The sequence below is a fragment of the Corapipo altera genome, unplaced genomic scaffold (genome assembly GCF_003945725.1).
Source record: "Corapipo altera isolate COAL_440 unplaced genomic scaffold, ASM394572v1 119, whole genome shotgun sequence".
Taxonomy (NCBI): Eukaryota; Metazoa; Chordata; class Aves; order Passeriformes; family Pipridae; genus Corapipo; species Corapipo altera.
The window spans coordinates 290,748-305,887 of record NW_020884985.1 but is presented as its reverse complement, the minus strand read 5'-3'; the positions used below and the strand labels follow the sequence as shown (position 1 = coordinate 305,887).

Below are 15,140 nucleotides of genomic sequence, written 5' to 3'. Positions count from 1 at the left end.
AAATTTTCATACAGATTAATGTAATAGAGTGCATAATATTTCATGCAGTGCCATATATTTTTAGCTCCTTGTACATCCTGTGTGTAGATGGCTGTTACTGTTGTGTAGGTTTAAAGGTGCATGCTGAAATATTAGCATGAGATTTATTTGGTAAATTGATGTTTTCAGATGAGACATAACCTTAATTTATGCTGTTGTTGATTTATTAGTAAGTCATTCCTTGTTCTTTCACACCAATAATACCATTTTTCACCTTGCTAATATTTTTGACTGCTGTGTGATGCATACACAGGCATTAGTCATGGTTTCCCTGTCCTCATCTCACTTCTCTCTGCTGTTGTGCTCTTTGGAAAGTAAAATTGTGACCTTCATTAGTTAAGAGGCAGAAATGCTCAGTTCAAACATATAGATGGCCCATCTTTCTGCAATACTCCCTTCCTGTACTTCTTATCTCCCCATCCCCTGGCACCCCACTGCTCTTCCAAGTGCGCACAGGTCTGTTTTCTCTCTCCTTTCTGCTCTGAGTGGTGGTACCACTTTCTGGGCTGCTGCTTTGCCTCCGTGACTGGAGAATAACCAGCTGGTCCACTACCTGGCTGGTGTTCCCTGGTTTTCCAGTTGGCAAGGCAGCTGGCCCGAATTGGGCTCCCACCCAGCAGCATAGCTGTGTAGCTTGCAGGGTGCCTTTGTGAAGTAACTCCTTCTGACAAAAAAAGTTCTTGTACTTTTAGAACAGTTAGTTTGAGTGCAGGCTGCTGAAATGGGAGAAGGCAGCTTCTGACCTTGCCTTCTGGAAAGGCTCAGTTTACAAAGGATGTGTTGAGTTCTGACCCCTCATGGGCCATGCGAGTGCAGTGTGTTGTTTTGAACTTTAGCTTTTTCTATTAGAGTGAAATATATTGTCTGCTATTATCACACTGTTAAATTAATTTTCACTATTTTGTACATGATTTATTTGAGATTCCACTGGATGAAGCAGGCATGAGGTATTGAGGTTTCATAAGATAAAATAGTTTTGAACTCTAACCACATCACAGTTACTCTGTAATGGGATGTAAATTGAAATCATGCATGTATGTCACCCTTCTACTCTGCTGTTCTGAATAAATAATATTTTTGAAATCAGCAGAGCACTGTAACTCTTCTGTTTTATCACTGAAGTATATGATACCAAGAAATGTCTTGGAGAGTTTCCTAGTTATTGAATGTGCCTTGGGATTTGTAACTCAAGAGACTGGAACCCAGATCTCCTGCCTCCAGGGCTGCAAGACACAATACCATTCTGGTACAACCTCTTTCTGTATTTTGGGTTGCTGTTTACATTCTCGATTTTGCTGACCCTTCTCCAACACATAAGTGGGAATTTTGACCTGAGCAACTGTAAATACCTGTAAGAATACCCTTTGACTTACTTTAACTTGTCTTACCTATTTGTGTGGCCTGTGCTTTAAAATAACTAAACCTTGGCCTGTGTGGAAATGTCCCTTTTTTATGCCTTTTCTTCTGAATCAAAAAGAATTCATTTTTCCAAGATCTCACGATGTTTGTCAACCTGAAATAACTGACTGCAGGTTGGTAACCTGCAGGACTGAAAAAACAGTGTGTGTCTTCTGATTGCTGATGTTCTGTGCTGTTGACTGGGTCTGTGTTCTGCCTCTGTTGAAGTAGAGAGGGACCAATACTGTTAATGCAGCTCAACAAAAAGAACATTTTTTTTTCTTCCTGCCCTTTCTAACTAGTTTGTGATCCTTCAGAGTTTTGAAGGAGTTGGAGAGAAAGGCACAGGCAGATGCAGCTATGTCATCTGTGTTTTACTAAAAGATCAATATATTTTTCAGTTAGAAAATGGCCAAAGAAATAAATTGCATTAGCCTTCTGCCATGTGTGGTGTTCCCCTTTAAAAGGCTTAGTGAGGGAAAAGTGCCCAGTTTGGAAACATCCCTGGGAGGAGTGTGACATGGAACTGCTTCTCCTGTCCTGGGAGGTCCTTGGTGGGGATCAGAGTGGTCTCTCTTCCCTGGGGCATCAGGTGCCAAAGCCATGGTGCCTCTGCTGGGTGAGCCCCAGCCCTGGGATCTCTGTATATGCACTGTGTGTGGTTGCTGGCTTTGAAATGTCTGGGAGACCCTTTCTTAATGTTTTGTTTGTCTTCTGTGGAAGAACCCCTAGGTTTGGAGGTTCTGTGAGGGTTGTTTGGTGAGTGACTGGAATATCTTCATTAGCTGCACAGACTAATCCTGAAGGGGACTTGTGATATAAATTGTGTGAAGGTTGTTTTCTGTACTCTTTTTTTTACTTAACTTGGCTCTTGGATACTAAAGCATGACTGCTTCATGAGAGAGAATCTCAGCTGTTGGAGTAACACTGATTTTCTGTAAGCAACCTCTTATAACCTGTGTTTTGTGTTTGTTCTTATCAAAAGTTTAGTGTTGACTTTTAAGGATTGGTATGTGAAAAATGTCAAAACACTGATTTTCAGCTGCATGCTGCCTGCCATAGACAAATCAGGGCTGAATATATGTGGGCCAGCCTCTAAAATTTTTTGTGCCTGAGTCTTGCTTACATGGAGGGCCCTTGGGACAGATGGCCCCTCGCTGTTGATGGTTCGATTACAGCGATCACCCACAGCTTCTGAAGAGTGCGAAGAAAAGAAATTGCTTTCTTTGTCAAGGTGTTTTCATTTCAATTCTCACCCATTAGCCCTGTTTGGTTAAGTTTTGAATTACTCCATCAGGTGACTGATGAGTTTATTTTTCCCCCAGATGATATTAAAATGTATTTGGGGTAAGATGGAAAGCAAAGGCAAAAAAAGATTTCGGCTTATTGATCAGTACTCCTTCATCTTTGTTCTGGCTTAATGTGTCATGAACAATAAAGATAAAAATGAACTATGAATCAGAATATGTTAGAAAATATATATTTTTGAAAGCTATTTTAATTATTTTAAATCTGTACTGTTTACACATATAGCAGATTAAGGTTAATCAATAGCCCTTGGTAGTTACGATTTTAGAGCTTTATGTAACTAAGAATGTTTGTGATTGTTTAAATTTATGTGTATAAAATTACAAAATGTTGCTTTATATAATTATAGCTTTTGAAGTTAGATGTGTTTCAGTTGTGGTGCTGTAGATGTTCAGAGGAGTAGGAATCAGCCAGACCAGGTCCTTGTTGCAGTACTGTTCTACATCCATACCTTCCTATAACAGCCAGTAAGCAAAGAATGAAAGGTTTGAATTTCATATAGAAAATGCCATTTGTGATTGGAGAATGAAAACAGGGCAGAGAATAGAGCATTTGAAACTATGCTTTTGTAATGTACAATTACATTCATTCTCTTTCACGCGTAAGTAGAGTATCACTGCACAATCCCCAGTCTCATTTCACAGCAAAGTCGTAGAGGTGGGATGAATATATGATACAGTACTGTATATATATAATTATATATATAGTATTAATTAATTTAAATGTCATAAATAATCTAGAATAAAACAGTGAACAGAGAATCTAACCTCTTCTCTTGTAGGTTATAGTGACGGTGTCAGTGGGATTGGCTTTTCCAATGTATTATGTACTTCACTATTGCTCTGGCCTTTAGTTTGTACCTGTAAGTTACTGAGTAATAGGTAGTTACCTACCTGTTACTTATTAAGTAATCACGTTTTACTGCTTGCACTAGTCATTATTTTAGGCAAGGGGCATAATTTACAGGGAAATCCTGCCCTCAGGTATTAATAGTTGGGCTGTGCCCAGGATGTGGTCCTCACCAGCGGAAAGTGGAAGGAATGTTGCTGCACTGTTCAGGCCAGAAGAGTAAATAGGTAGTTATTATATCTTCTTTGGCCAAGAGGGAGTTCCCCTGCAACATCAGTTTTTTTCCTGAAGTAGCAAAAGGAGTGGAATGACTTCTACTCAGAGAAAAAACTTGCAGAAGCATTAAGTTTGTGGTTTAAGTTTTTAATTGCTTTTATTTTTTTTAAGATATACTAACTCTAATGGAAGATTTATTTTTGTATTATTTTTGAAAAATGTCTGTCAAAATGGCTTCAGTATTATTCTGTGTATCCTGCAACCAATCAGTTTGCTTTACATGGTCACATATATCCCTGATTTCATGCCCAAGTTGATAACAAATTTGTATTTCTTGAAGTACTTAGGAAGCAGTAACTCGGGTATCCGTAATATACTGAGTCTTTGTCATGTGCCAAAAGCTTTTTGATTTTTCTATGTACAGTCTCTGTGTGTTCCACAAGGCAAATATAATGTTATATTCTGTGAGATAAAATGTTTTTCTCTATCTCTGGTCAGAAGTCACTGACATGGGAAAGCCAAATGATATCCATCTCATCTCAAGTGTACTTGGCTGGGCAGGAGCTTTGCTTCTTCCTCATGTACTTAGTACATATTTCTTGGTAATAATGTACTTGAACTTGTCTAGATCTTTCTCAAAATCAATCTTGCAGCATTAATGTAGGAAAATTTCATGTAGCCCACAGTATTTTTTGAGAACTTTAAGTCCCATATTTTCATTTAAAACAAACAAAACACTGCATGCTATGTCTGTTTGCAAGAGAGTCTGGTGTGTTACTTTTTCATCCATACAGGGTAGAATGTAACACTTGTGTTTGGTTGTAAAGGGGAATGACCTACGTCTTATTGTTTTCAGTTGTTCATTTCATTAGATCACAGCACAACCTGTCTCATTGAAATTTCTTCGAACAAGAGACCCAGTGAAAGCAGAAGTATTTTGTTTTGTAAACCTTCCTTAGCAAAGTCATTAGCAATGACTTCAGACATATGTGGTGCTCACTTGCGTGTTCTTTTGCTACCTTAGTTCTTAGATCCTTGTTTGCATGATCTGTATTCACTCACGATTACAAGTTAAAACCAGAAAAATAAAAAAATTTTCCAGTGTAACTTCTGAAGGCATACAGATGTTGCTGCATTTTATGAGGTCATTCTCAAGATTTATCAGGTAAAAGAAACTGCTTATCTTGTGAAGAGACCAAATCAAGGCTGAACATACTCATTTTATCTGTGCTCTGTCTGTGCAATGAACTCTCACCCTGATTAAGGTTTTAGCCTGAAGCATGGCTAATAGCATTGCAGCCAAAAGGACCCTTTTCTTTCTGTCCCTAGTTAGCTGAAATGACTTAACTGCTCTGTCCTTCAGTGGGACAAATTCTTGTGCAAAAAGGGATTGACCTGCAACTCTGAAGGAGATGTCAAATTGTGGCTAGAAGTTTTAACCATCTACCTGCCCATAAAAAGGGGAAGAAGTACATATTTCCTAGTTTGACTGCCTTTCCAACAGGGAAATCGGAAAGATCAGAGGAACTGTCAGGTCCAAAACCTGACAAAGTCCTACTTCTCTATAACATGCTAAGCTGAACTTTGCATGTGATTAACTGGAGTTCAATGTTTGCACGCTGTTCTAACATTTCTGAGTACTCTGAGGACCTGTTGTCACATAAATTTAAAAGTAGAAGCACTTGAAAATAACTGTGGTAAACTGTACAGTCAGTAAATCTGTTGTGTGGCTTTACAGTGTGATGTCACACGCGTCATATTCTCACACTTCAGTACAGATTGTGAACTCTTAATGCCTTGATGGGGCAGTAATGACTGGCTTGGAAAAGCTGCAGGGTTGCTGTGAAGTTGTGATGCTGCGAGGGGCTGACTGAACTGGACCCCCTGTCTTCAAATGCGAGTTGGTTTTGCATGCAGTAGAGGAGAATGTGGTGCGTGTGGTTTTTGTGTACAGGCTGAGTGACTCTTACAGTTGTGGATTGTATCTTTGTTTTCCCAACAAAATTTCCCAAACAAAATTCTGGATTTCCACAAACGTGGTGTGAGCACTGGTATCCTGAAACCATTTACTAAGTTACATGTCTCGAATTCTGAGCTACTTGATAAGTCTGTGAGAAATTTGGGTTACTTGTGATTTGCAGCACCTTTTAAGTGTACGTCCTACAGGAGTTACTTTAGGTGTTATTACTGTTATTATTGTTATAATTGTTACTACTTTAACTGTTATTATTGAAGTTAAAAACAGTTTCCGTAGGATAGGCTGCCTCACGGAAGGATGAAGTTTTCATCTTGCCTGTGCAGTCTCTGTAATTATGTTTCTGAACCTGACTGAAAAGTCACTGATACAAAAATCACATTTGTGATTGGCAAATATGCAGTCAAGAAGACTTAGAGACAACTGCTACTGTGACTCTGGGACTACTAAACTGTTATTTTCTATTTTCCATTTCTCCAAGGGCGGTATTTAATGTGTGTTTGGTGATGCTGTCATCATGTAGTTCATGCTTTACTTTCCATGAGAAAAGGTAGAAGGAAAAATGTCAGAAGTCACACGTTCCAACTGTCTCTTGATGCCAGTGTGAGTTTCAAAATGGGCCATAAACTTTGCAATCTGTTGAAGATAAGGCAGAGGGCACTGGTGTGGGGGGAGAGAAAGGGGACAGGAGACACTGGGCTCCTGTGCTGTGGCCACATTGTGGCTTATTTTGAAAGGGGAGGCCATGTTTAGCACCTGGCCCAAATGTGCTGCTGGGGCTACTGTGTAGGCACCTGCAGACCCAGAAAAATCTCAGTATACTAATATATGGCAGGAAATGCTGGCAAATATAATTCCTAAAACTCATTGGCATTTTTCTATAACTGATGTGGTTGTCAAGTGTTCATATTTAATTCTGAAAATTGTCACTGGTCAAGCACGCAGTATTATTGGGTTTTGGGTGTTTTAGGAGAACATACCTGTTTTGGTGCAGCATTTTTTGCCTTGTATTCCTTTGCTATTTGCTGAAATAGCAACTGTTTGAAATTATGGGGACAATTTAGGAGGGTACATTAGTGAATAGAGTGTGAGTAAAAAAAGTTGAAGGTGCTGAATTGTTAAGATCTGATGTAGTTTTGTAAATATGTTTTCTTTTGCTTTTCTGAAAAGACTACAGGTGTATGGTTGTGTTCTGCAATAAGCTTTCTATGGAATGAGTAGAATGAGAACAGACTTCATAGTCTTGGAGGAATTTCAGTATTCCTTTTATGAGCAAAAAAAATAGGTGAACTACATGATTTGCATAAAAGTGTACTTTCAAGTATTTTCTAGAGTGTGGCACCCTCATTTGCATATTATTTCTAATCTGACAGGTTTTAAGTGCCAGAGTAGTTAGCGACTGTTCCTTACTTTTGCCTTTTTTTAATCAAATTGCATCAGTGTATTTTGTCCGTGTTCTTTCTTTTGATTACTAATTCTTGGAAAATACTATAAATCCTTTCTTCCCTTTTCAATGGCATCTTGCTCTTCTTCCTGCTGCTGGTGGGTGCTCCACTTTGATCCTCCAAATCCAGGAGCTGAAGATCACTGTTACACCCAGATCTTCTGACAACAGGGCCTCCTGTTCTACTGCATCTCTGGCACTTCATGTATGAAACTGTTAACAAGCGGATTTAAATATGATATACAGAAGTCTTTTTTTGCAATAAGTAGCTTTTATGGCAATGCTGTTTTTTTCATCAGATGATTTCATCTGTAAAAACTCTTGGGTGACATGTTACGGTTCATCTCTTATTTTGTTTCTGAATCACTGTTGTAGTGATTTGGATGAGTATTAAATACTGTATTGATACAAAAGCATCATTACAATTACTGTTGGGGGTTTCTGGAAAATTAGTCTAAGTAAGTAACAGATTTTTGTTTTTGAACAATAGCAATATTATAAACTTTGTTTGGAAAACTAATTTTTTATTTCTGAAAACTGATTTAACAAAATCAATTCTGCTTATTGTTTAAATATGTGTTTATAAAACTATTCCTTGAGATTAGATATAATTTCAGCTTTATTAATTACATTCTCATGTTTGTGTAAGAAAAACAATGTGGAACTTCTTGTTTTTTCGAGACAAGAAAGAAGAACTGTCTGCATAAGCTTTGCTTTGCTGCCTTCTTTTTCCTCACCGTATTTCTTTCCCACCCTTTAACTCCTGGCCCCAGTCCCTTCTTTCCCTTCTGCACTGACAGCTTTTTTCCAATGAATATCTGTAAAGCATCAGAGAAAATATAGCTGGAGGGATACTGAGCAGTCATCCAGTCCATTCCTCTGTCCCAAGACATGAGCAACTCTGCTTGGCAGTCTTCTTGTCTGTCCTGCTTAGTAAAACCCAGAGGGATGAAGATTCCTCTTCTCCAGGCAGAACACTGGACTACTTAATTAATCTGTTTCATTTTACCTTAACTGTGTTTTCCTGTCTGAAATTATTCTCTGTTGCTATCAAGAGAATTACGTGAGATGATGTTTCTCAGTATGTGTTTGTAATTTCTGTTCCATTACTAAATTGAATGCATGCTAATTAGCTGATCCTGTTGTATTTTTGGGTGACATTTATAATCCGCAAGTTTGATTATGAAAAGTATGTTTAGAGCATGTTTAACTTCTCAGTTTTTGGGGAAGTTACAGCTCAGAAAGCTTTATCTTTTTTGCATTACTTCTATAATCTACTCTGTCATGAGAAATAGTACTTTCTTAGATCTGTTACAGAAGTTAAAATGTGTTAGAAGTTGTTTTCTTAAAAATACAGATGACATGCTTTATGATGTTCTTCTTTGGGAATAGATTTTTGGAGAGAAATTACCTTGAGGATATGCATATGTTTTCCTCTGCTCTTAGTGTGTGTCATACTTGCCTCCATTTGTCTTCTGGAGAAGTTCTAGGTTGGAACATCTTGCATACTTCTTTTTAAGAATTGCACATGAATCACTTTTGTCTTTGTATCAGTTGTACCATACTCTAAGTTTTGATCCCTCAACAAACCACTCCATGCTTGTCTCTCTACTGACTTGTAGCAAGGAATATGAACTTTCCCGTGCTATAGAATATTTAGCAAAGGAGTTTTCAAGTGTTACTGGCACATGCTAAGATGTATGTCCTGGATGCGGTAGGCGTAGGAAGAAGTGATGTTGGTACGTGCATATATACATATCTATTTATACATGTAACACACAAACTGTTTTATGTATGCACTTTACAATTTCCTCCTGCTACTACATTTACTTAAAATTGGTGTAAAGCTTTTGTCCCAAAAAATCTGGTGGAAAATGAGGAGAAATTCTGTAGTTCCTCAGCCGGCTATAGCAACAGCTATTTCTGAGTGGTTCTCATCCTCTCACCCATAAAATCAGAATTAAATTGACCTAAGATAACCAGATCAGATGGTCTATCTGGAAAGTAATCCTCAGGGAAAAAGAAAATTCAGTCTTTGTAAATATGAAGATAAAGTGCATAAAGTTGCAGAATAGGATTATACTTTCTCTTTTTATTTCTGAATCAGTACCCTTTTGTTTCTTCCTTTGCAGCACTTGTGAGAAGTTGCCATGAAGATATGTCAAATGCTGCCTGAGCCTAGCTCCAAAAGCAGAAACCAACATAATCTTTTGAATAAAAAAAACCCAATCCCTGACTTGGATAATTATCATAAAATCCTGAGGCTTTTTATAGATGTTAGGGTTTGGTTTCAGAGACTAAAGGCATAAAAAGAGTATAGTAACTTTTCTTTTTGAAGCACAAGTCACATCAGATTTTCTTACTTAATAAATGTGTGGCAAGTACGTACTAAAATCACCAGTTAAAAGCCAGTAATAACAGCTGCAAAACCCAGCTCAAAGCAGTTGGACAAATCTTGGAGGCATGTAATTTTTGCTGAGTGTAGCACTGAATGTTTTTCTTGGATTTAGTTAGGAATATTTTTTTCAAATGTTGGTGCTTGTTTTCACAAAAGAGTAGTAAAAGCATTATTCTGCCTGTTTAGATCACTTGATTTTAATTATCCTGTCATGATATAAATATCCTTTTGTGATATGAACGTAAATGTTGTTATACCTATAGTGGAGTGAACTAGAATTTACTTAAATATGTTTTTACCATTTCAAGTGAGACTGGAGTAGTACAAGAGACCCCTAATACAAAGAGAAGATGGCAAGCTGAGCAGGACACTAAATTAAGGTTGTAGGGTTTTTATCTATTAGCATATCAGGGCACCAAAAGAACTTACTGAGGCTGTTGATCTTGTTGCTTGTAGGTAAAGGGTGTGGTCCTGTCTAATGCTTTCAGCTCTATTCACATCATTGAGGTGTGAATTTTACTCATGTTTTGACCCCAAACCCAAGATACCGAGAGCCAAGTTTTGTTTAATTCTAAGTTCAGACTTTGCTCCTGATTGTGACCTTTTAAATAACACCTGAGGGTCTTGCTATTGCGGTTTGCTTCCTTTTTTGAAGCCTGACAGTTACATCTGCACTAAGGACAATGAAAGAAAGAAATTACATTTCTGTCTGATTTCGGAAACCCCAGTGATTTTGTTACTGTGTTGCTAAAGCATTCACTATACTTAAATGTTTCTCATGTAACTGTACTTCACATCTGCCAAAATCATCTGCTGGCTTCATTGCTGGGAAGGGGCGAGCCTGCCAAGCCCCTGCCTGCGGGTGCTCTGGCAGCCTCGCTGCAGGGCGGTCCCTGCTCCTCCTCGCAGGCAACAGTGCTCGGGTTTTGCAATAGAAACAACTATAAATGGCAGAGCAAGCCTTGGGAAGTCGTGAACAAGAACTGGGTGATAAGAAACGGAACTAAGGACAGCTGGTAACTGGCTTGTATTGCATGAGGTCTTAACGCTTACGGCTGGAGCACTGCCGGGTGAAGCAGTCCTGCTTTCTTTTCACCGCAACTCCCCGTTCCCCAGTTTTTCTTCCTTTTTTTTTTTTTTTTTCTGGCACAAAACAAATGGGTTTGGGGAACTGATCTAGTTGATGCTGACCTGAGAAGTTTCAGACACTTGGTTTGATCTTAGTCGGTTCCCTCATCTGGTTCAATGTAGCGGTGGAAGAATCTGTATCAAGACAAGGCAGACAGTGCTACAGGATCACCAACAAGCACCTGGTAGTGGAGTGCACTGAGATTGCTCATTTGCAGAGGAATTTATGCTTGAAATGTTTATGGACATGGCATTAGGTTTACAAGTTCTGTTAAAGTAGCTTTTGGATTCTGCACAGTTTTCAGTAGCAAGTAATTTATGAATTAGGTACCATTGAATATTTAATATCTCTTATCATACTTACTACTCCTTGAATTTATCAGGTATCACTGTTGATATGTAATTACTTTGTTTTTCATGATACTAATTTGGAATAAAAATGAGCTCCGTTATAGGATAGGCAGGCACTGAGATATTCAAACTCCTCTTGTACCTGGTCATTACAAAGATATGTTGTCAATTTAAATACACACAAAATAGATGGGGATGAAGAGTCTCTGTCGTAAGTAACTGTATTTATTTGATCTCATATTTTTATAAAAGTGGCATCTTATCTCTTGTTTTGTATCTGCCTCCAAAAATTCTTGCTCTCCATAGTAGATGGAGAAAGATTCCTTTTGCAAAGTACATATATTTTAATAAATAATAGCTGCAGAACCCGTCCTGGATGTTGTTAGGAGAAAAAATACACTTGTCCAACCAACCCTCTGGTTCTGACATAAAACCTAGTGATGAGAGGGAACTTTCTGAGTTATCACACAGTGTTGGTGTTAAAGCCTGAAGCTGGAACTCTGAATAGTTCCTGGCTCCTTGGATGACAGGAATTGCAGCAGCTCTTGAGGTGGACAAGAGGTGGCAGTTCTCATCAGGTGATGTCCCCTGGCGCTCACTGGCAGGTTTCTCCATTAGATCTCCTGCCCTCTGGCACCCCAAGCTGTTGTCAACTGTGCCGGCCACTGGCAGGAGGATCTGCCTGATGATGGCTGGGGCATGGGCAGAATTTGGAGGGCTCGTCCTCTGGTCCAGACTTTGTCACTGACCTGGGTCTTCCTTGCAGGAGGACAGGTAATTTCCCTTCTAGCACATGGACAATCACTGGTGCTGAGCTGTTGTACAGAAGTGCTGTGAAACTTCCTGGGTATTTGTGATATGGTGTAAGAGTAGCACCTTAGGAAGGTTTTGTATTACAGGCTGAGGAGCATAATTCTTGTTTCTGTTGAAAGGTTATGGTTCAAATTGTTGTATTGTGTGCCTTTAAATTAACGTTAATTTTAGATTGATATATAACCTAAATAACAGTGATTATTTTGCTAATTAGCAGTTTATAAGAGATTAATGAAAACTTCAAGCTATTATTGAAATGTTGGTTTTCAATGGCTCTGAACAGAAAATATTCAAATGTAGCTCTCCTAAACTCTTCCTTGAGAATGCTGGTTACATTGCTACTCTCTTTAAAATCTCAAAGGATGTTTTCCTGCACTTTATAAAGATCTTTGTTTTCTCTTCTTATAATTTTATCCTCTTCTTTTCTTGGGGAGGAAAGAGGTTTTATATCACTTTATTTCTTAATTAAATTAATATGTAAAAATTGAACATGTGCTTAAAAAATGAAGTATTCAAAGATGAAAGAGTTGAATATGAAAATAGTTTGGTACATCATAACCTGCTACCATATGTAAAACAATAAACATACAGTTTCATAAATATGAAATAAGTCTTTTTAATAATCCAGTATCTTCCTTGGTTTTTAGATACATTTTTGCACTTGCCTCAAAGCTTGACGCTAAGCTGACCCTCTCTTTAATATTAATGTACTCTGACTGTAATACTCTGTTCCTTTGCCTCTGATTAATGCTGTCTGTCAATTATTTACAGATCCAGTGGTACTGTGGAAGTTCCCGGAGGACTTTGGAGACCAGGTTGGAAACATGAGATTGAACTTTTTTTTTATGATAGAATAATAATAAAAATGCTCTTCTATTCAGCTGTGAAGAGGCAGATGCTAATGATAAGAGGGAGGAAGTCTTCACCCAACTGGTGGCTTGGTGATTAGATTGCCTTTGTGACAGGAATATGCAATAGCAGTTCTGGAGCATGGAATGTCATGCTAATTCTCTGTATCACCTTATTTTTGATATGTAGTATTTTATCAGGTCATACTGTTGGATGTGTTGGGTTTTTATCTGTTGTGGTATTAAAAATGTGGAAAATGTATCAATAAAACTTTGTAAAATGTTCATGTTATAAATTGTTGCCACAAAAACCACCAGAACAAACAAGTTAGAGCTGCCCATGTATGCCCTTTTAATATAATCCTGTAATCCTTTCCAATGCAAGATTTTAGATATTTATTTAATGATATTTTAGAGATACCTTTGTTATTTTCTTGGGGAAAAAAATAAATCCTCAGACCCTTATCAGAGACTGATCTAAAGTTCCTGATTTTGAAAGCATGAAAATCCAGTGCTCTATCTATAATTAATCCTCAAAGGAAAGTTTATATATACAGGACTGATGGATTTTTTCACTGTTTGTAGTGGCAGCCAGCTATTAATTATTTTGTTAGGTTTTTTGCCCCATGACTATTTTATTAAAATTATTAATATTAAACGGTAATGAAATTCAATTTTGTCATTTCAACTTTTATAGGAGTTTCTTACATTGAAATATCTTCGTTTTCATAAAAGAGAATGCAAACCCCCCACAAAATAGAGTAAATATCTCAGTCCCAATGTCTCTTTTTCCTCTTGTTTTTAGACTGATATGGACTCAAACATATTCTTCATTGGTAATATCACCACAATGGATGATCTGGCAGTGTTTTTGTACAGTAGATGTTGATAAATTGTTGATTTTTTTGTTTGTTTGTTTTTTTGAAATCAATAATACAAGATTCTATAAAGACAGCTATAAGGTGATTCATGATGAAAGGAATAAATATACAAAGATAGAAGGCAGGATGTCTGGTTAGGGAATAGCATCAGTCAGAAGCACATGCAGCCTGTAAAACAGTGACAAATGAGCAAAGTGTGCTCTTGTATGTTCTTAGCTAGGCATTCAGTAAGTTTTGTAATTATCCTGGCTGCAGAATGGTCGTCTTCATTGTCATTTAAATTCTTTTTTTTCTAGTTTGTTTTGTTCTCTTTCTTTTTCCCCAAGAACGACTTGATCTTAAGGAAAAAAAAAAGAAAAGAGAAATTATGTATGAAGAAAAATGGGAGCTTATTCAGCAAGTCGAAGGTTATTCAGAGAACAGCTGGTGTAGAAAAATGATTAGAAGATGAAGCCCACTAAAGACTGGAGGGGAATCATACAAAGATGCAATAGACATACCTAATCTATAAAAACCAGAGGCCTCAGGCGGCTCTCTGCCTTTGGGCTCTGAAAAACCTATGCCTGCTCATTGTGCCTCGGCCGTGTAGGGAATCTAGTGTTTCAGGTAAATTGCTTGTGCAAACAGTATGTTTTAATCCTTCTCCTTGCAAGGGAAATCTTCCTACCAGAATCAGTGGATTTGAACAGAATATGTAGCAGCTTCTATAGCAAACCGCTGAGCCAAGTCACTGAGTGAAACCAGCAGAAGCCTCCTGTGCGCATGTGTGTGCGCGCTGAACTCGGTGGGTTTGGAGTGGAGATCTGAGTATCTACCACATCTAATTTTTATATTGTTAAAAACCAAGAACTCACTAAAACTATCAAGGGTAATTTCCGTTCAAGTTTGTGGGGAGAATATTTAAAAAAAAAAAAAAAAAGAAAAGAAAAAGAATGTTCTCCATCCTATTTTCCAGTCATTTCTATTTTAAATGTAAAATGTGTGAGTTAGTTTTTGGATGTATCCCAAGGAATCATCTTTCCTAAAATTGAAGGACTGTCTGTTTGCACAGTGATGTGATAACAGTGGGCAAAATATTTTCCTCTCTTTCTGAGTTTTTCTACAGTTTATCATGTCACCTTTTTGTTGCTTTCATAATACAAAGAAAACTTGTCTAAGCCATTTTGATATATTCCTCCTCTTTCTCACATTTGTCCTCTTAAGTATGCTGAACTTTCTAGTGCTTACTCATCCCTAATCCTCTCTGTAATTCTTGTCCTCTCCACTGTCTTTTGTGTTGGTCAATATTCTTCTTTTGGTCTTTTTTTTTTTCTTAAATGTTGACTTTCCAAAATCATGTTTTGCAAAACATCCCATCTGTTGTGGATGAGATGTAAAAATTACAGCTGATCAGGAGGAAGACAAGATTGGGGATTTGTCATAATCTCTTGCTCACGCACAGTCCCTCAAGTAAAGGAAATATTAAGGCATGATTTTGGTACCACGAAAGAAT

The 15,140-nt window shown here is 37.7% G+C and overlaps 1 protein-coding gene across 3 annotated transcripts in view; it reads left to right on the top strand.

Annotated features, from left to right (window-relative positions):
• DENND1B (DENN domain containing 1B) overlaps positions 1 to 15,140 on the top strand; it is a 157,429-nt gene that overhangs the window by 26,542 nt on the left and 115,747 nt on the right. For all 3 annotated transcript variants that reach the window (XM_027666103.1, XM_027666102.1, XM_027666104.1), the window contains exon 3: positions 12,691 to 12,734. In XM_027666103.1, the coding sequence (XP_027521904.1) occupies positions 12,691 to 12,734 (44 nt within the window). The remainder of the gene's footprint in view (positions 1 to 12,690; positions 12,735 to 15,140) is intronic.